The sequence below is a fragment of the Hyperolius riggenbachi genome, chromosome 1 (genome assembly GCF_040937935.1).
Source record: "Hyperolius riggenbachi isolate aHypRig1 chromosome 1, aHypRig1.pri, whole genome shotgun sequence".
NCBI classification, from domain to species: Eukaryota; Metazoa; Chordata; class Amphibia; order Anura; family Hyperoliidae; genus Hyperolius; species Hyperolius riggenbachi.
Genome location: NC_090646.1, coordinates 652,196,548 through 652,218,941, shown reverse-complemented (window position 1 = coordinate 652,218,941; position 22,394 = coordinate 652,196,548). Strand labels below are relative to the sequence as shown.

Below are 22,394 nucleotides of genomic sequence, written 5' to 3'. Positions count from 1 at the left end.
CAAGCATGCAGATAATCTTGTTGTCAGACTTTAGTCAGAGCACCCGATGTATGTGCTTGCTTGGGCCTTAGGCAAGACTCCCTAACCCTGTACTGCCTACTGAGCGCACACTAGTGGCTGCAGCTCTGGTGCCTTGTCTTTTCATCGCAAGTTTGGTTTACGTTTATCAGGACTTCTGTGTATTCAGCCTGCTTTCTTATTTGAAAACTTACGTGAACACTTCCAGGCCCCATCCTGCTGCAGCGGTGAAGAGGCGGGGCCCCAGGTCCCGGGCAGGGTTAATGGCATATCCAGAATTCATTCCCATGGACATTCCGATGACTGTGACGAGGAGTCCAGCTACCACTGCCTGTGTGCCGCCCAGGGCGGGGCTGTTCTTCTTATCGCCAATGGCCAGAAGACACAACATGAGAGCCGCCGTGCCCACCACCTGCAACGATACATAGAAGCCCCATGGTCATTACTCAGCACGAGCAGGAGAAATCACATGTTACATAAACCAATGGGGCACATGACCGCACTACCAAATAACATCATAACTGTCTCCAAAAATGACCTCTTTCCTGCAATGTATGAAGTTTGATTCTGAGATATAACTTCCTAAGCTGTACAGGAAGTGACATCAGAATGTTTGGGAGTGGCGGGAGCAATGTGATCATTGTCATAAGACACTAATTCAGGCTGTGCAGAAATTTCTAATGACCGGGATCCAGAAATGTGCAAGGGTTGACCTGAATGCAAGACAATTGACTGCAGCCCAACTTAACCCAAAGTATTGCCTTTGGAGCAGAACTTTTCAAACTAAAAAACCCTGTGTGGCTCTCCTTGCTGGCAGCTCTGCTCCTATGTCCTATCCAGATGGGCTTAAAGAGAAACCGTAACCAAGAATTGAACTTCATCCCAATCAGTTGCTGATACCCCCTTTCCCATGAGAAATATCTTCCTTTTCTCAAACGGATCATCAGGGGAGTCTGTATGGCTGATATTGTGGTGAAACCCCTCCCACAGTGTGATGTCAGCATCAGGGTGCTGACATCATCACACTGTGGGAGCCTTGTTGCATTGTGGAAATAACAGCTGTTTCCAACTGCCAAAAAAAGCAAACAGCATCTCCTTCCAGTGACATCCCCTGCCAGCACTAAAAATATCACCATGTGATAAATGTCAGAATGTAAATCAGGGAGAGGAAAGATTTTACAATGGGCAAACATGACTAAATCATTTATACATAATTATTGTAAAAATGAAGCACTTTTTTTATTAAATTATTTTTACTGGTGTTCCTCTTTAAAGTAAGCCCAAGCTGAAGTTTGGGTCAAAATGTAAATACTTACCTAAGAAGAGGGAAGCCTCTGGATCCTATAGAGACCCTTTGGGTCTTCCTCGCTCCTCCTGTTGCTCACCCGGGACCCTCCAGCTGTACTGCAACCGCATGAGCACGGCCGCACCTGTGCATGAGTGGTTCCGGCACACTGCGCAGGTGCAGCCGCAATTGTGCAGAATGCTCCCAGGCACAGGAGCGAGATGGAGGAGGCGTGTGGCAGGAAACAGCGCATGCACAGTGGGCCGCAACCCGGCTGGATCGCCGACTTCACAGCGGCACAACGGATCAGACCAGAAGGACATGGAGGGAGCAGACTGACTACAGAGGACTGGAGGAAGCACCAGGTGAGTAAAAACCCTTTCCTTACATCCATCTCAGGTTTACTTTAACTACCTAAAGACCGCCCCACGCCAATGGGCAGGGACGCGGCGGCAGCCCCAGGACTGCCTAACGCCAATTGGCGTCAAGTCCTGGGGCTCTGATTTGCATGAGATCATGCGCAGGCTGTGCGTGCGTCTCCTGCTCGGGGGCGGAGGTCCGTCCCCTCTTCAGTTCCGCTCGGAAGACTGTTAGACGGCGAAACCGCCATCTTTTCTGTTAGTACAGCGCTGCGATCAGCAGCAGCACTGTACTGGGGACAGCCTTGTGACACGGCTGTCCCCTTGGGGGACAAGAGAGCGATCGGCTCTCATAGGCAGAAGCCTATGACAACCAATCGCATGATTGGCTCGCTGGGGGGGAGGGAGTGGTTTACAAATATAAACAAAAACGAGGTATAGCAACAAAAAAAACCACTAACATAAATATTTATTAAAAATAAACACGGGGGGGGGGGGGGGCGATCAGACCCCACCAACAGAGAGCTCTGTTGGTGGGGAGAAAAGGGGGGGGGGGGGGGAATCACTTGTGTGCTGTGTTGTGCGGCCCTGCAGCTTGGCCTTAAAGCTGCAGTGGCCAATTAACAATAAAAAGGCCTGGTCTTTAGGGGGGTTTAACATTGCGGTCCTCAAGTGGTTAAAGTAGAAGCATTTTTATTATTTTCAGCTTCAAAGATGACATTCTTGCAATCGATGCAATTGAGTCACCTTTGCTCTTCCTTCTGACTGCGATGCTGTATATGTTTTATTATTCCTGCTATGAACTCTGGTATTTATAGAGCTGCTATCTTCAGGCTGGATAATGAACTAGAGAAAACTCTTTTGATTGCTTATCGAATGACTTTAACTACAATAATATTGTCCTCTCTTCAGTTTCTGCAGACGTTAGATTATTGATGCTCAGACCAGATTTGTCAGTGCCAATGTGATGCTGGGTACACATGATTCAGTTTCCTGTCCGATCGCCGAGTAATCTAACGGGAGCTTGTATTGTGTGCACATGTCCAAACTGCTTCCGATTGATAACGGGATCGATTTTCTGATAACTGCGCAAAATTGATCCAGTTGTTTATCGGGAGCAGAATGAACGTGTCAGAAGTAATTGTCCGATTCTGAGATAATATGAGGTTGAGCTTTTCATGCTTAGGCTGTTATCTCATGTCTGTGCCTAGCTTTAACCACTTATATGGTTTGCCGCAGTCTATCTACGTCGGGCAGGACTTCAGTTCCTGCCTTAGCAACGCAGATAATCGTCAATGGCGACGGATGGCCGAACGCAGTTCCCATTCATTAATCTAAGCGCCCCCCCCCCCCCCGTGTCTATGAACGTTGACATCAATGAGATACCTGCGTCGTTGTATCTTCCGGAGTAAGATGTCCATGCATTACTTCCTGTTTAGCTTACTTATAGCAGCAACGGAAAGTAATGCGCAAGGACATCTTGTGGTCAAATAGTAAAATTACACCTACAACATAGACAAACGCAGGGGGGATTACAGCTGCCTAGAATCCCCCCACAGACCAGGACTGGTGCAGAGTCTGGAGACAGGCACAAGCTGAGACAACAAAATATCTGCAGGTTCTTGCAGCTCACAGCACTGCATACTTTCTTTCCCTGCAACAGTTTACTTTGCATGTAGCAATAGTGTGTGTACAGAGCATGGAGCAGCAGCGTGTGTACAGATCATGGAGCAGCAGCGTGTGTACAGAGCATGGAGCAGCAGCGTGTGTACAGAGTATGGAGCAGCAGCGTGTGTACAGAGCATGGAGCAAGCAGCATGTGTACAGAGCATGGAGCAGCAGTGTGTGTACAGAGCATGGAGCAGCAGCATGTGTACAGAGCATGGAGCAGCAGCGTGTGTACAGAGCATGGAGCAGCAGCGTGTGTACAGAGCATGGAGCAAGCAGCATGTGTACAGAGCATGGAGCAGCAGCGTGTGTACAGAGCGTGGAGAAGCAGCATGTGCACAGAGCCTGGAGCAAGCAGAGTGTGTACAGAGCATGGAGCAGCAGCGTGTGTACAGAGCGTGGAGCAAGCAGCGTGTGTACAGAGCATGGAGTAGCAGCGTGTGTACAGAGCTTGGAGCAGCAGCGTGTGTACAGAGCGTGGAGCAGCAGCATGTGTACAGAGCGTGGAGCAGCAGCGTGTGTACAGAGCGTGGAGCAGCAGCGTGTGTACAGAGCGTGGAGCAGCAGCGTGTGTACAGAGCGTGGAGCAGCAGCGTGTGTACAAAGCGTGGAGCAGCAGCGTGTGTACAGATCGTGAGGCAGCAGCGTGTGTACAGATCATGAAGCAGCAGTGTGTGTACAGAGCATGGAGCAGCAGTGTGTACAAAGCATGGAGTAGCAGCATGTGTACAGAGCATGGAGCAAGCAGCGTGTGTACAGAGCATGGAGCAGCAGTGTGTGTACAGAGCGTGGAGCAGCATGTGTACAGAGCATGGAGCAGCAGCGTGTGTACAGAGCATGGAGCAGCAGTGTGTGTACAGAGCATGGAGCAGCAGTGTGTGTACAGAGTATGGAGCAGCAGCGTGTGTACAGAGCGTGGAGCAGCAGCGTGTGTACAGAGCGTGGAGCAAGCAGCATGTGTACAGAGCGTGGAGCAGCAATGCAATGCTGACAGCTCTGTTCACAGCCGCCAGACCAGGGTCCCCGCACATTGCAGAGGATGACCTCGAGGTCGTCCTTACTGCGCCTGCATGAAGCATCGCTGTAAATCAAGGCCACGTTGTATGCAGCATACTGCACAGTAAGCCGCGGACAACTTGGCCTTGATTGACAGCGGCACTCGTGCAGATGCAGTAGAGGAACGCCTGGCGAGACACCATGCGTGGACCCCGGGCCAGTGGCTGAGAGCGGAGCAGTTGGCGTGGAACATGTCAGCTGAAAGGGGCTGGAGAAAGCCCCAGGTAAGTAAATCGGCTTTCATGTAATTTGCCTGATGCCTCCTTCAACTACTTAAAAACCGCCTCACACCGACAGGCGTGGTCGCGGCGGCAGCCCCAGGACCGCCTAACGCCAATTGGCGTCAAGTCCTGGGGCTGCATTTTCTTCTGCTCGGGGAGATTGTTCGCCGCTCGGGAGACTGTTAGACGGCGTGTTTGCCGTCTATTTACGTGTGACACGGCTGTCCCCTCCTGAGACTGGGGAGTGATCGGCTGTCATAGGCTGAAGCCTATGACAGCTGATCACCCTGGTTGGCTGGCGGGGGGAGGGAAGGAGGGAGCAGGGGAGGACAAATTAAAAAAAAAGCTAAATTTATTAAAAATAAATAAAATAAATATTTATAAAATAAAAATAAACAACTGTGGAGCGATCAGACCCCACCAACAGAGAGCTCTGTTGGTGGGGAGAAAAGGGGGGGGGGGGGGAATCACTTGTGTGGTGTGTTGTGCGGCCCTGCAGCTTGGCCTTAAAGCTGCAGTGGCCAATTAACAATAAAAAGGCCTGGTCTTTAGGGGGGTTTAACACTGTGGTCCTCAAGTGGTTAATATCTATGTCTAAAGGGTATATTAATGTTATTTTTATGAAAATATGGACTTGTAAATGGCGATGGACGCAAAACTTAAAAAATGCACCTCTATTTCCAAATAAAATATTGGTGTAGTACATTGTACTAGGGAAATATTTTAAATATTTTAATAACCGCGACAAATGGGTAAATAAAATGTGTGGGTTTTAATTACGGTAGCATGTATTATTTTAAAACTATAATGCCCGAAACCTGAGAAATAAATTTTTTCAATTTTTTTCTTATTTTTCCTATTAAAATGCATTTAGAACAAAATAATTTTTAGCAAAATGTACCACCCAAAGAAAGTCTAATTGGTGGCGGAAAAAAACAAGATATAGACCGTTTTGTTGTGATAAGTAGGAATAAAGTTATTAGTGAATGAATGGGAGGAGCGCTGACAGGTGAAAATTGCTCTGGTACAGAAGGGAAAAAACTCCTTAGTATGGAAGTGGTTAAAGCATACCTGAAGTGTGGTAAAATTTTAATTTAAAAATGGTTATAGGTTAGGCTGCGTTCCCACTACGCCGGTTGCAGCCTGAGCAGTTACGCTGTGCCCATATATTGAAAAGGGGCACATACTGTAGAAATTTGGGTGCACATTAATAACGATAGCAAAATATTTCCTTGGATGGCTCCATAGGCACTGTCACGGACGATTGCGGGGACGCAGGCGCGTCCTGGAACCGCCCGTGAAGAAAAGAACGATCGCACTCGATTCCTGCATCGATTGCGCCTCAGATCAATAAAACCAAGATCTGATGTGCAGTATCCCTCTGCTTAGGAACAGCTGGGAAATCTGTCTTAGCTGAAATGACAGCCTGGGGGGAAGGTGTTAATTAGCTTGGACATATTCCCTGTGGAAGGCACAATTTCCCTTTTGGCTCTGGGAACCAGGTGACACTTAGCTGATCTCATGGAGATGTTAATTAACCAAAGGATGCCTAGGTGCAGCCAAGCAGGCTACGAATCCACGGGAGGTCTGGACACTCTGCTCTCTGCTAAAGATCAAAGGAAAGTCAGCTGTTAGCAGCTAGAACACAACCTCAGTCTCATGGCATAATCCATAACTTCCCAGATCTGTCATATTTCTGGGGTTCCTGAGATGGCAGCTTCGCCAAACGTGGGGGAAGTGTAGCATGAGCCCCGGTGCTGGTTCTGAGGAAGTTTCAGAACATTCTGAGGTAAGGACTGCCAGTTAGGCAGTTTGAAAAGGCCCTGATGATACCACAGGGGTCCCACCCCTCATGTCTGGTATCAGGGCGCTGGGTAAATCGAGACAGACCTGAAAATGTTAATAAATCTGCCCTGACCTGTACGGTTCTGTGAGATAGAGCCCATATATGGGTAGATATGATTTCTAGCCCCAGTACAAGGGGAGGGCTCATCTCATCTTTGAAGGGGGTGTATGGCTCCCCGCCCTCACTCCCTCCTACTGAAGCAGGGGCATAAGAATGGCTGAGGACCCAAACTCAGTGTCCTCCATACTGAACCATCTTGCACTCATCAGATGCCAGCTTGAGGATATGCTGGCATCCACCTGGTCTGAACTCTGGACTTTGAAACCAAGAACTTTATGATTCTTCCCACAATAAGGACATCTTTCCAGGAACTAAGTATTTTTCTCCCTTCTTTTATTTTTCATACTGGCTATTACTGTCTTAATAATTGTGATTTTTAATAATTGTCTGTATATATTAATTATTTATATTGCGTGAATAAACGACTTTCTCCAAGTCATTCACTTTCCGCTACCCTGCTTATCAGCACACACAGAAATGATCCCGGGTCTCTGAAGATACGCTACTGTTTGTTTGTTGTTGGCTAGACAGAATAACGTGTGTTTAACCGTTTTATTCGCAGGATTAGTCAGTCAGTTAGTGGGCTCCACGGTCCCATGATAACCGCGGTGGTGGCAGTTTACTCTGAACCAGTAGGTGAAGTTGTAATCACCCGTGTCTCACAGGCTCCCTTCTGAGTTGTCCGCGGCCAATTCTTAACGGTTCCTGCGCATTGACTGCGACCAGAGTTCGCACGATCCGTGCGCTGGCACCGTTTAGAAGGCTAAGTGCGGTCAGCATCATGAGGGCTCCTGTGACAGGCACCTATTGAAATATCGGCATTGAAGCATAGTTTGGACATTTGCGGTGTCCAATAAATAGTGGGCGCTGTCCAGGCACCTTCCTTCTGGTCCTCAACGCCATTCGGGTTCTCTACCACTGCTGCCACTGTCACTCGGCTCCTCTGCAGGGGAAAAGTGCTGTCGGTCGCCGCGATATTGCATGCCGTTACCACCCCGCGTGCAATCGACCACAGATTGACCAGCATGTTCAAGCTATACCTTTCGACCGATTATGGACCAAAAATGGTTGAAACGTCAATCGGCATGCTTGTTGCAGCACTGATTTTCATCCAATTCGGTAAAAATTATCGAATAGGATGGTCGATAGGGACCCAAAATTGATACATGTATGGCCACCTTAATTCTCTCCAGCCCAGAGATATCTCAGAAGAACAACACAGATGATGACCAAGTATGAGAGTGCTCTGACCTACCTGGTCCAGGAATCCGCCCCCTGTGGACAGGTATGGCTGCGGGTAGGTGGCGAATATGCTGGCCGTCTCCTTCTCTCCCGTCACAGTGAAGTTCCCTCCGCAGTAGTTGTACAGAGCCTCTGTCACAAAGCAAAACAGCATCATCACACAGGAATATCACCAGCACACAACACATGTACAAGTATCCTTATCCTATCCATAGGAAGCTTTTTGTTATTTGCATGCTGAGATAAGCTTCTTACTGTAGGCAGCTAAGAGAAAAAAAGAACTTCTCACAATCCTGCTGGCACTGCACATTTCCTGCAGCTAGGCAAAGGCACCGAGACCAGGTAGAAATAAAAAAAAATGGATATAGTACATCAAAACAAGCCGGGCAACTGTCACCTTGATCCGCTTTCTATTTATTTTATCTTCATGCAAAACATGATACATGCATATTCACAGTCTTAGTTGTATCAAACCTGTTGCAGGTATCTGTGCTGAGGTGTGCCAGGGTGCCAAGCGCCAGTCAGGCGTTGTGCAGTCCCCTCACCCTGGTCACCCAAACCCTGGCACACCTCAGCACAGATACCTGCAACAGGTTTGATACAACTAAGACTGTGAATATGCATGTATCATGTTTTGCATGAAGATAAAATAAATAGAAAGCGGATCAAGGTGACAGTTGCCCGGCTTGTTTTGATGTACTATATGCATGCGAACCCTTTTCAAGTGATTGCACCGGTTGCACGTCCTTTGGCTTTTGTCTATGCTGCTTCATGGGGGTGCTTTGAGGTGAAGACTGTGCCTTTAGAAGAGATTCATGCAGGCTGCCTTTTCTGTTCCCCCTCAAGAAACAATACTGAGTGCCGAGTGGTGTGTGCTGCTGCAGTGTACTACAAAAAAAATGGACAAATAGAGACCTATTATAGAAAAAAGGCAGTGGTGTCGCTAGCCCCAATGATCAATGGCACATGCCCTGGATCTATTCTGGGGTGCCCCTAATGTTCCCCAGGCAGCCGGCAGCAGTACTCACCTCTGGCTGCTTGGTCTCCAGATTCTGCAGACATCTTCTCTTCCAGGCTTCTCCCCCTAGTGTCTGAGAATGAAACAGATGCTAGAGCTCCTGAGTCCTAGCGCCTGATTCTGAGATGCTAGGGGGAGAATCGCCAACTACAGAGGATGTCTCCAGACATGGAGAGCGGATGGAGGAGATGAGTAGCTCCGCCCACTGTGCTACTCTGCAGGGGGGCGGGGTAGGAACAGTGAGGATACACACAGCGATGCATGCCCCCTATGGAGGCTCCAGGTACCACAGCTTCCAGCATGTCACCACAACACCCAGCATGTCCCATAGAGATGCTACAGCGCCCAGCATGGCACCACACAGCACCCTGCATGCCCCATATGTTTTAGTGATACTGCCTATTTACGTGATATGCTGCATTTTATTTTTTCTGTATTCATGGAAAGGGGGGCTTCATCCAACATTTTGCTGGGCAGGCCTACTTACACTGCTGTTAATGTCATGTAAAGTTGGCCCCACCCATGACCACACCCACATTCTGGTGCATGACCACACCCATTTTTCAGCTGGAGTGCCCAAATGTGCTCCGGATCTCTTAATATCCTAGCAACGCCCCTAAAAAAAGGGGTTTACATTCTGTATATTTGGGGGCTAACCACTTTGGGCATTTTTTTGGGGGGGTAGGGGTGTTTCAACCACCCCCCACTATCTCAAACAGCTGCAGAAATGACACATTACAGGAATAGTAGCAGCACAGTAAGGCTAATTTCATTACCGTAGTATAGGAAGTACACCACCACTGCAGCCAAGAATGCTCCCGCAATCTGGGACACCATATATAACGGAAGCTTCTTCCATGGAAGTTTTCCCAGGACGCAGTTTGTTAGCGACACGGCCCAATTCATGTGAGCCCCTGAAACACACAACGCATCATCATGACATCATTACATCATGGTGAGCTCCCATAACTGAAAGCTTAAATAAGGCCAAATAAAAGAAAAAAAAAAACATTTCTATGAACCCTAACAGGTTCCTAATCAACAAGACATTTCAGTGCTAATAAAGCAACCACGTACCTATTTGATTATTGATCTGGTCACATGATTAATTTCAGTCACCTATATCATGCCATCTAGAAGTAGGCACTGCGTGCGTAGTCAACAGGCAGCCCTTGCATCCACTTTAGGCTGGGAATGGGGCGGGGTTTTCAGGCTGCTGCATGCTGTCACCTACAACACTGGTTTCTGGGCAGAGCTGCTCTGGCTCGTAAGGAAGCACCCACTGCTCTCAAGGAACTCATCCCCTATTGTGCTTTTCAGTAATTTCATGCCTTTTACTGTAACAGCTGAAAATGTGACGTTAGCTCCCAACTGTCCCTTTTTCGGAGGGACAGTCCCTTTTTGGGAGCCCTGTCCCTCTGTCCCTCTTTCACCCTCATTTGTCCCTCTTTCAGGACTTTGCCCCTCTTTCTATGTAAATATATATATTTCTATACTAAAAATGTGTTTGATTGACTCTAAACTTTATTCCCAACCTTTAAATTGATATATTAAAATGTTACTATGAAGGAAAATGAACCAGGATAGAAAGGACCAGTGTGGTTTGAATTATAAAACAACATATGTTTCTTATGAAATCTTTATGGTATGCATGACTGGAGGCGTGGTGAGGGTGTGGCCAGGGGTGTGACAGGGGCGTGGCTTAAGTGCCCCTTTTTCTCATCTCAAAAAGTTGAGAGGTATGTAGTGTGTGTGTGTGCGCGTGCGTGTGTGATTTTGGAATTTTGTATTCATGCATTTAGTTATACTGTCTCTTGTACTACATTGATGCTACCAAGGGCCATGGATCAATCATTATTCCGTGGCTGGTTAATGATAGTTGGAGACATGATTTTCGGCTGCTCAAACATGGTGACATTTTAACAAACGTCTCGTCAATGTAGTATTGTTTGTCCCGCAACACAATACTCACCAGATACTCCGCCAGCCACGTGGATTCCCATTGTCACTCCGATTCCAAAAGATAAATTAATACTGAAATACTGTCCATATTCCTTCTTACCCAGAACCACTTGCGCCACTGAACCCAAACCGAACAACTGCAGGAAAAGAGATACAAATCTGGTTAGCGTTGAGACAGATTAAAGAGGAACTGTAGTCAAAATTACCGCAATCTCAACTTTGGCGCAATTTTACTGCAATATTAATATTAGTCAATGGAGGCTTTTTTTATAAAACGAAAACGGCCCGCAAAATGCTATTTGGTGTGTCAGGGCCCTTACTGAGAGTTCTAAAGCCAGTAGAAAAGATCTCTGGTCTACCAGAATGCTCGGGGGGGATTCTTTTTGGAAGATAAGTTGGGTGTGTATACGCTGGTAAACAACCAGATGACCAACAGGTTGTTCGCCAGATCCAATCTGAGGATCAATTTGACAAACTATCATGCAGGTTGGAACGTGTGTACAAGTCTTTTGAACAACTTTGTTGTTTTTGAATGCAGACAGTCTGCGGCTGCAGAGTGGCTCCCCTAGGACCGTCTGACGGCGACTGGCGTCAAGTCCTGGGGGAGGAGATTAGCAGGAAATGAGCGCAAGAAAAAAGTTTGCTTAACTTTAGTACATCAGTACAGTGCTGCGATCTAGCACAGCGCTGTACAGGGGACACTTAGCTGTCCCTTCGAGGGGCTTACAATCAAAGGGGGAGGGTGAAGTACTGTAATTTTATAAATAAAGGGCTCTTTTTTAAAAAAAAAACAATTAAAAAAAAAAAACTAACAATTGCAGTAGCAATCAGAGACCACCACAAGAAGGACCTACTAGTGACAAGAAAAGGAGGTAAGATCCATTTGTGTACTAAGTTGTATGGCCGAGCAATTAACTGTTAAAGCTGCAGTTTGCTGAATTGTAAATAATTGCCTGGTCACTAAGGGGTTGTAAGTCTGCTGTCCTCAAGTGGTTAAAGTGGAACTGAATGAAATAAAAAAATAATAATAAGAGTTTAACTTACCTGGGGCTTCTGCCAGCCCCCTGCAGTCACCCTGTGCCCTCGTAGTCACTCACCGATGCTCCAATCCCCCGCCACGGCTCACTTTCACTTCACGCAGTTAAAGTGCACTTCACCTGCATGCACAACCCTGGCCGTGCGTGTCCTCATGCACGCTCCCGTAACCGGGAGCGCACTGCACTGGCACAGTAGAGATTTTCTCGTTCTGCGCTTGCGCAGGACGCTCCTGGTTACGGGAATGCGTATGAGGATATGCATCACCGGGGCGCAGTGGAAGTCGACTCAGAAGAAAAGTAAGCTGCGGCGGGGGAACGGAGGATCGGTCCAGGACGTCGAGGGCACAGGTCTGCTGCAGGAGGCTGACAGAAGCCCCAGGTGAAACTTTTTTTTTTATGTTACTTCAGTTCCACTTTAAGAGAGTTGGTTGTTTAGTTGGTTAGCGTGTGTGTATGTACTTGTCGTGTAAAAAACTTATTGTGTGGTTGGTCATGTTAGCAGGGCCGGATTTGTACTTTTTACCGCCCTAGGCCAGCAATCAACAAACCGTCCCCCTCCATGTGTCTACATGGAAACAAAATATTATATCACCGATTGCAAGCTCCACTGAGGACAGTCAGTAACATGCCTGTAAAGTGCTGCAGAAGATGCCACTGCTATATAAATACATATTATTTTGATAGGACATTAGACTATGACAGGGATTAGATTGTGAGCTCCTCTGGGGATAGTCAGTGACATGCCTGTAAAGTGCTGCAGAAGATGAGACTGCTATATAAATACATAATAATAATTTGATAGGACATTAGACTATGACAGGGATTATATTGTGAGCTCCTCTGAGGACAGTCAGTGTATGACTACGTGCTCTGTAATGTGCTGCAGAAGATGTCAGTGCTATATAAATACATAATAATAATATGGTAGGACATTAGACTATGAAGGGATTAGAGTGTGAGCTCCTCTGAGGACAGTCAGTGACATTACTATGTACTCTGTAATGTGCTGCAGAAGATGTCAGTGCTATATAAATACATAATAATAATATGGAAGGACATTAGACTATGACTATGGTAGGATTAGAGTGTGAGCTCCTCTGAGGACAGTCAGTGACATGACTATGTACTCTGTAATGTGCTGCAGAAGATGTCAGTGCTATATAAATACATAATAATAATATGGAAGGACATTAGACTATGACTATGGTAGGATTAGAGTGTGAGCTCCTCTGAGGACAGTCAGTGACATGACTATGTACTCTGTAATGTGCTGCAGAAGATGCCACTGCTATATAAATACAGAATAATAATAATAACAATAATACGGTAGGACATTTAGTGACATGACTATGTACTCCGTAAAGTGCTGCAGAAGATGTCAGTGCTATATCAATACATGATAATATGGTAGGACATTAGGCTATGACTAGCAGAATTAGATTGTGAGCTCCTTTGAGGACAGTCGGCGACATGACTATGTACTCTGTAATGTGCTGCAGAAGATGTCAGCACTATACAAATGCTTTATCATAATATGGTGAAGCTTAGACTATGGTTAGGGTTGCCAGGTCGGCTGATGAAGAAAAACGGACAGGGGGTGGAGTTAGGGGCGGAGTCAGAAGCGCACTTTTATGTAGAGTGGGGCTAAGCAATGGGCTTTTTAAAAAATGTTTTTTACAGTATTTATATCGCACTGACATCTTCTGCAGCACATTACAGAGTACATAGCCATGTCACTAACTGTCCTCACCAGTACATGCACATAAGAGACCACTTTTCACCAGTAAATGCACATAATAAGAGACCGCTTTTCACCAGTAAATGCACAAGCATTACACGTAGCAACGTCGGGAAGCGCGGGCTCGGGGGCGGTACTTAAGCTGGCGTAACTTACGCCGCGTAAGCTGGCTGGCTGTGCCTTTGACTGACAGCCAGGCAGCGAATCAGCGGTCGCGCAGCGCTGGCGGACGGGTGGCGGGCCTGTTACCCAAAACGGGCTACACTGACTTCATAATCAAACTGTATTTCAATTGCTGTAATCGTGTTGAGAGACAGCAGTAACATAAGGTTTGACAAGCATGATGTGTGACAGCGTGCTGCTTCTATACAACACCCCCCGAGCTTTGTGTCCCCATCTCTCACTATCTTCCTACCTGGGTTAGTGCTGGCCCCTGTAGCAGATCCGAAGTTGAACGCCATACTGCTGGTGACGAGTCCTGCACAGTTTTGCCGAATTACAAACTGCAGGAAAACCCCGCTCCCACCATCAGGAGACAGCCTCACTACAGACACTGCGCATGCGCACACAAGTTAGCGCGGCATGTCGTACATCACCATGTCGCAACTTCGGAGCCGTACAGGCCGCCATGTTGGAGGCGGATCTCAGTATTGTGATGTGATGACAAACAGGGGCGGTGCCATATCCACAGTAGTGCTTCCCGAATCCCTATTGCTAATCGGGCAGAATGATCTCTGTGACTCCGAAACGGCTGATGAACGGATGTTTCGGAGTTACTGGCGGCAAGTGGCAAAAGGCATAAAACCGGACATCTTAATTGTCCGGTTTAACATGCCTTTTTGGACAGGACACAGCGGCCAAAAACCGGACTGTCCGGTCTAAAACCGGACACCTGGCAACCCTAACTATGGTAGGGATAGATTGCGAGTTCCTGAGGACAGTCAAAATGAGAGGAGGAAAATGAGGAAAAGTGGAGGAAAGGATAGAGGGCACATGATGAGGGATTAAGACAGACAGGGAACAAGATGAGGAAGAGGGTAGAAAAAGGACAGAAATAGACCTCAAGATGAGAGAACAAAGAGAGGGGGGATGATATAGGAAGGAAAGTGAAAAGAGTGGAGGAGGGAAGGAGATGTTACACATGTCCAGTTACTGGGATGGGTAATAAATCAGGCAGGCTGACTGAGACAAAACATTCAGCAGCATCTGGCAAGTCAGCTTATCTATACAGCTACTGGACTCCGTTACAGGTCAGTGTGAAAGGAGGACTTTCATCTGTCACATACCCATACCTCCCAACATTTCAATGTCCCAAAACGGGACAATTAGGCCACACCCCTGGCCACGCCCCCAACCCCCTAGTCACGCCCACCCCAGAAAAAAAAGGGTTTTTTTTAATAATTGTTATTAAATTACTCCCAAATGGGAGGGTGCCGGGGTGGTGGTGGTGAGGAGAAGGAGGAGGGGGGTGGCCAGGCAGAGAGAGGGGGGAAAAAAAGCCGATCGAGGCACCAGCCCGCCCGGTATGCGGCATGAATGGCCGCCACCGCCATCATTATCCTTCTCCCTCCTCCTAATAGGTCCCCCAGTGTCCCCTTCCCCCCCCCCCCCCCCGCACAGTAATATGGGCAGCGGAGCGGGCAGTAAGTCTTACCACTGCCTCTCCGCTGCGTACCGGGATCTCCTCTGATCTTCCTGCTTCCTGTGACGTCACAGGAAGCGAGATCAGAGGAGATCCCGGTACGCAGCGGAGAGGCAGTGGTAAGACTTACTGCCCGCTCCGCTGCCCATATTACTGTGCGGGGGGGGGGGAAGGGGACACTGGGGGACCTATTAGGAGGAGGGAGAAGGATAATGATGGCGGCGGCGGCCATTCATGCCGCATACCGGGCGGGCTGGTGCCTCGATCGGCTTTTTTCCCCCTCACTCCCCAGCGGCCGGGACCAGGGGGGGGCAGCGCGGGACAGCGGGACGGCCCCCCAAAATCGGGACCGTCCCGCCGAAAACGGGGCGGTTGGGGGCCCTGCATACCCGTGTCTGTTCCTGTACCGCTGCCTGACTGCGGGCCCCTCCGCACATTCAGTGAGTGATTTACAGCCCTGCTCAAGTCGCCTCTCCTTCACTAACTTCCCCATCACTACATACACTATGCTGCAGACAATCAGCAGCGTGGTGGCTCAGTCATTAGAGTCAGCGAGGCACAGTGATGAGTCATCACTGTGAGCCACTGTGTGTATGCAGTGCAGTCAGCAAGGGGAGGTGAGCAATGCTAATTTTCACAGACAGACCAGCGGTACAGGGCACAAGTGAAGCACCGCACACAGGGCAATTATGATACAGCTAACTTAGAAGCTGCAATGTCGCCCTAACTCAAGCCCCGCCCTAGGCCTGGGCTTATGTGGCCTGCCCACAAATCCGGCCCTGCATGTTAGCGGTTAGTTCTGCATTAAGTTGGACGTATGTATGAAGCAGTGGCATAGCTGAGGAGTTGTGGGCCCCGATGTAAGTTTTTCAACGGGAACCCCAAGCACTCTATACATAACAACTGATACGGCGCACCAAAACCTGCCAATGGCAGCCACAGTGTCCGAGGTGCAAGAAGGGGATGGGGACAGTTTGTTAATGATTACCACTATGCAACGTATCTATAGAAGTTATTATTATGAGCACAGGAGTAATAGAGAACTAATACAGTTGAGGGAGGGCCCTTTGGGGCCCAGCATAACAGAAAACACACAAGGCGTGCCACCCGGAGAGCAAGAGCCAGCCATTGTCGCCTAATGAAGAGAAATGTCAGGAAATCAGCTGCCTCGGGGAAAAGGTTAATGGGCTCAGTCATGGAAGATAACTCCAGATTCCAAACACTGCAGAGGGTGACATGTGTACTTGTGTAGAAATACAAACACAACAGAGCGAGCGGGTGTCACCACCGGGTCACTGCACTGTGTACAGCTAAGCAGCAAAACACAGAGAAGTGTGTATGAGGGGGTGAGAGAGGACAGGTCTGCTTGACTAACGAGATATTTATACTCTTGGATGAAAGATTCAGGTAGTTAGTGAACTGCTATCGGGATCATTATCAAATGTAAAATACACACGTATGGAAACATGTACATTTTACCCTGGAAAACGGCACTGCCACGCTAAAAATAGCCTTTGGGGATTACCTGGTAATCCAGCACTCACTTCCTGTGGCCAAAAATTGAATGCTACTCTACCCCCTTCAGCCAAATCAGTACCCCGTTGTCCTCCTCCGCCATCTGGATCTTCTGCTAAATGCCCCATTAAGTCCAAGGATCGGGGCCCACTGTGCATGAATGGCCTGGCCGTGCACTTGCTCTCTGATGCACTCCCGTCACCTGCAGAGGCACAGAACCCTGCTGGCCACAGGAGCACGACGGGGGAGCTCGTGTGGCCGGACTGTGCCGACTGGCGGACTCTCCAGGCCACCTAGCGGAGGAGCAAGGCGGCGGGGGAGGACGACGAGGGACCGATTGGCCTGAAGGGGTTGGAGGAAGCCCCATGTATGTATAATTTGTTTTATTTCTGTCATCTCAGGGAGTCTGAAGTAAGTTTAAAATAAAACAAACAGATACTCACCTAAGGAGTGGAGGACCCAGAGCCTTCCCGTTCTTCTGCCGGTCTCCTCGTTCCCCCGCAGGCTTCTCCTTTCGTATCTTTGTCAATCTTCGTAAACACTCAGGCTCTCGAAGACCGGCGGCTCCGTACTGCATTTGCACAAGTGCGCAGTGTGGAGCAGCCCGTCTTCGGAAGCCTGGGTGGTTCCGGAGACTCCCGAAGTCTCCCGAACCCGGAATAGAGCAGTCCACGACTTACTGGCCGTGGACTACTAATCGGGGTGCCTGTGGGGGAACGAAGACACTGGGAGGAGAACGGAAAGGCTCTATAGGACCCCGAGCCTTCCCTCTCCTTAGCTGAGTATGTTTTTTTTTATTTTAAAATTAGCTTTAGTGTCACTACCTGCCGACCACCTAACGCCAATGGGTGTGGCCGCGGCGGCAGCCCCAGGACCGCCTAACGCCAATTGGTGTCAAGTCCTGGGGCTCTGTTTTGCAGGAGATCGTGTGCACGCTGCGTGCGCATCCCCTGCTAGGGGGGCGGAGCTCCACCCCGCCTTCAGTCTCCGAGCGGCGATCGCCGCTTGGGAGACTGTTAGATGGGAAAACCGCTGTCTTTACATACAGTACAGCGCTGCGATTAGCAGCAGCGATGTACTGGGGACAGCCATGTGACACGGCTTTCCCCCTGGGGGACAAGAGAGCGAACGGCTCTCATAGGCAGAAGCCTATCACAGCCGATCGCCTTGATTGGCCGGCTGTGGGGAGGGAGGGGAGAAAAACAATTAAAAAAACAGTATTTTTTATTACAAAATAAACTAGTAAAAAGATCCCGCCCGTTAAAAAACGGTCGCTAGGTCACAGCCGCTAACCCCCCCGCAATGCACGCACATATGCGTCCCACTTGCTCGTTCCCCACCACTGTCTGAAGTATATGCACACAGGGAGATGCTTGCTTGCAGTGTCGGACTGGGACACTGGGGGCCCACCAAAGAAATTTTAACCTGGGGCCCACACATCCCATGATTGAAAAAAAGGGCGTGACCATGCACCGGAAGGTGGGCGTGGTCATGATGTATTATGGACAGGGCCAAATGTACATGATCTTAGCAGCATTGTAATTCAGAGACACTGCTGCCCAGCAAAACTTTGCATAGAGTCCCCTCCTTCAATATAAAGTAATGTCCTACTTTGCAGAGGTTGCGACCGCAGAGGTTGCGACCGCATCGGGGCCCTTGGGCCAAAGAGGCCCCGAAGGCCCCTCCCTCAACTACAGTATTACCTCTCTATTGGTCCTGTGCTCATAATAATCACTTCTATAGATACTTTGAACAGTGGTAATCATAACAAGCTGTTCCCCATCCCCTTCTTGCACCTCTGACACTGTAGTTGCCATTGGCAGGTTTTGGTGCGTGGTATCAATTGTCATGTATAGAGTGCTTGGGGGGCCCCATTGTAAAACTTGCATCGAGGCCTACAGCTCCTTAGCTACACCACTGCTCTCAGCATGAGTGATTACAGCACTGAGAAGAGAATTTTTGTGCTGAAGGCAGCAATTGGAGCTCTGTCAGACAAGGAGGTGGGGCCCACCAGAGACCTGGAGGCGGGGCCCACCGAGGGAAAAAACTGTACTACTGTGGCCCAGTAGTCCGACCCTGCTTGCTTGGCAGTTGGAAAAAGCTGTTATTTCCCACAATGCAATGAGAACCTCTGTGAACCACACACAGCAAACTGTCAGATCCAGCCATGGCCCATATGCAATTAACTTTTTCACCTAAGTTTTCTCTTAGGAGATCGTTTTTCATCCTCTATTTAAAATAACTTTCCAGCCCTTTGCAACTGAAAAAGTACCAAAAAGTAGGTGAAAAAGTACCGACAGAATTATTCTAAATATTTTCTTGCTTTCTGGTGGCTTATATGGCATTTTATTGACACGTTTAAAAATATCACCTGGGAGAAAACTCAGGAGAAAAAGTTAATTGCATATGGGCAGGATCAAGACCAAGGTCAAGGTGCGCCTGGGGCAAGGTCAGGTTTTGGCGCCTAAACTGCCATTCATTTTGCCGCCTTTTTAAGAATTCAACAAACTGCGCCTGGGGCAAGATACCCGCTTGCCCCCCCCCCCCCCCCCTAGATCCGTCCCTGCATATGGGTCCCTGGGCCTTATGCAATTCACTTTTTCACCGGACTTTTCTCCCAGGAGATAACTTTTCATATCCGATTTGAAGTAACTTCTCAGTACTTTTCAACTAAAAAAGTACCAAAAAGTAGGTGAAACAGTACTATAAAAATTATGTTGCGTATTTTCTTGCTTTCTGGTGGCTTTAAAAGGCATTTTATTGAGAAGTTTAAAAATATCACCTAGGAGAAAACTCAGGAGAAAAAGGGAATTGCATATGGGCCCCTGTGTCCTAACTGCCCTGGCTGCGCACATGCTCAGTACAAAAAAGCCAGGGACACACAACCATTCAGGTGATGATGCAGAGACACTTGCATTTTATTGTATAGGATAACAATAATATTTGTTAAAAAAATAAACACAAGGGGGGCGATCAGACCCCACCAACAGAGAGCTCTGTTGGTGGGGAGAAAAGGGTGGAGGGGGGAGATCACTCGTGTGCTGTGTTGTGCGGCCCTGCAGCTTGGCCTTAAAGCTGCAGTGGCCATTTCAGCAAAAAAAAAGGCATGGTCATTAGGGGGGATTAACACTGCAGTCCTCAAGAGGTTAAGTTTGGGTCTGTACCCAGGCTGGATGAGATGCTGGTGTAGAGAATACGGCATTGTTATTGAAGCCTGTTGTGTTTACAGGTGGAGGTGTGAAAGCGCTGTTGACATTGACAGCATTTGCAGCTGGCTGACTACCAGCCGTCCCCATGCTCAGATAAGTCAGATAGAATTGTTTGTTGATAGTCAGTATCTCTGTGTGAAATGGCAGATTGATGAGCGATATTCTCCATGAGTTCCTCGAATGACGCTAAAAGGGGAGAAACGACATATGATATGACCAGGCTGAAATTATCTGTATTACCGATGGACAAGGCCCACGTAATGTGTGTTGTGTGTCAGGTGCTTCGATGACGACCTGCTATGTCCAAACAATGCAGAACATCCAAGCATGTCTTGTGACGGCCGGCGTGATAGGAGCGCGTGACGGGTAGGCGGTACATCATTTTATCTGTGCCAATAGTCCTGTGCTAACAGTGACGAGGAATACTTATTAGTGATGAAAAGTACTGGCAAAATATATATATGCAAGCCCTAGGTCTAGGCTTGCTAACCGGCGTTTTTGGTGCTGTGCTGTGCCAGGGTTGCACCACCAAAAACAAGTCTTTGGGGATTACTGCGTTGATACGCGTTAATCCCCGTCTGGCAGCAGGCCAACCAGGAAGTGAGGCTCTCTAGCGCTCACTTCCTGTGACCAAAGAAAGGAAGTGCACGGAAGTGTATTGCTAAAATACGCTTTCGCGCATGCACGCCGCAAGGCTAACTCAAGCTCTTTTTTCTAAATACACGCGTTGCCATAGACTTACAGGAGCACTGAAGGAGGGCCCTAAGTGAGGAAGGGGGGAGTCGGGCCCTCTCCCTGCGCTGCCCCCCCCCCCCCTCCAGGCTACCTACCTATACTGGGAGCACCTATGGCTGGCTAACTTATACTGGGGAACCTATGGCTGGCTAACCTATACTGGGGGCACCTATGGCTGGCTAACCTATACTGGGGCACCTATGGCTGGCTAACCTATACTGGGGCACCTATAGTTGGCTAACCTATACTGGGGCACCTATAGCTGGCTAACCTATACTGGGGCACATATAGCTGGCTAACCTATACTGGGGCACTTATGGCTGGCTAACCTATACTGGGGCACCTATAGTTGGCTAACCTATACTGGGGCACCTATAGTTGGCTAACCTATACTGGGGCACCTATAGCTGGCTAACCTATACTGGGGCACATATAGCTGGCTAACCTATACTGGGGCACCTATAGCTGGCTAACCTATACTGGGGCACATATAGCTGGCTAACCTATACTGGGGCACCTATGGCTGGCTAACCTATACTGGGGCACCTATAGTTGGCTAACCTATACTGGGGCACCTATAGTTGGCTAACCTATACTGGGGCACCTATAGTTGGCTAACCTATACTGGGGCACCTATAGCTGGCTAACCTATACTGGGGCACCTATAGCTGGCTAACCTATACTGGGGCACATATAGCTGGCTAACCTATACTGGGGCACATATAGCTGGCTAACCTATACTGGGGCACCTATGGCTGGCTAACCTATACTGGGGCACCTATGGCTGGCTAACCTATACTGGGGCACCTATAGTTGGCTAACCTATACTGGTGGTACCTATGCCTGGCTAACCTATACTAGGGCACCTATGCCTGGCTACCTTTCCTGGGGGCACTTATAGTGGGTTTACCTTTACTGGGGCATTAATAGCTGGCTTAACTTTACTGGGGCACCTATAGCTGGCTAACCTATACTGGGGGCACCTATAGCTGGCTAACCTATACTGGGGGCACCTATGACTGGGTACATATACTTGGGGAACCTATGCCTGGCTACCTATACCGGGGTCTTGTATAGCTGGCTAACCTATACTGGGGCACCTATGGCTGGCTAACTTATACTGGGGCCCCTATGTCTGACTAACCTATACTGGGGCACCTATGGCTGGCCAACTTATACTGGGACACCTATGGCTGGCTAATCTATACTGGGGCACCTATACCTCGCTAACCTATTCTGGGGCACCTATAGCCAGCTAACCTATACCGGGGCACCTATACCTAGCTACCTATACTGTATTTTTTTCATATACTGTATATATCCTGCCTGGCCTGCCTTTATAATTTTTTTTGTGGGGGGGGGGGGGTAGAGGGGCTGGGAGGGGGGTTTGAAGGAAGGTGAGGGGGGCCCCATGCAAAGTTTTTTTTTTGGGGGGGGAAGTGATATATAGTTACGTCCCTGCCACCAACTGTCCATAAACCTTCACTTGGTTGGGGGCAGTTAAGGCAAAACTTTCAGTCGGCAGTCTAGCACACGGCTACTACACTTCAAAAGCACCCCATGAAATATCTGGTGGCATTAGCAATGATTTGGTATAGCATCGTGCAAGCACCACAACACTGCCACCTTCAGCCACCTATGGGTGCTGCACACAGAATGGGAGCAACGCTAAGCTTTCCATTTGCTTATATTAAAAACAGGTTATAGTGATTGCAATGGGGCCCTGAAGCGGGGTAGGGGGCAGGCACTGGGGGCCCCATCAGTTACTTTCTATGATTTTTAG

General features: G+C 48.5%; 1 protein-coding gene across 2 annotated transcripts in view; it reads right to left on the bottom strand.

Moving 5' to 3' along the window:
- Positions 1 to 22,394, bottom strand: part of LOC137531842 (aquaporin-7-like) — a 61,137-nt gene that overhangs the window by 4,023 nt on the left and 34,720 nt on the right. For both annotated transcript variants that reach the window (XM_068251817.1, XM_068251807.1), the window contains 4 exons: positions 10,746 to 10,872; positions 9,550 to 9,687; positions 7,769 to 7,887; positions 213 to 430 (listed from right to left, as the gene is read on the bottom strand). In XM_068251817.1, the coding sequence (XP_068107918.1) occupies positions 213 to 430; positions 7,769 to 7,887; positions 9,550 to 9,687; positions 10,746 to 10,872 (602 nt within the window). The remainder of the gene's footprint in view (positions 1 to 212; positions 431 to 7,768; positions 7,888 to 9,549; positions 9,688 to 10,745; positions 10,873 to 22,394) is intronic.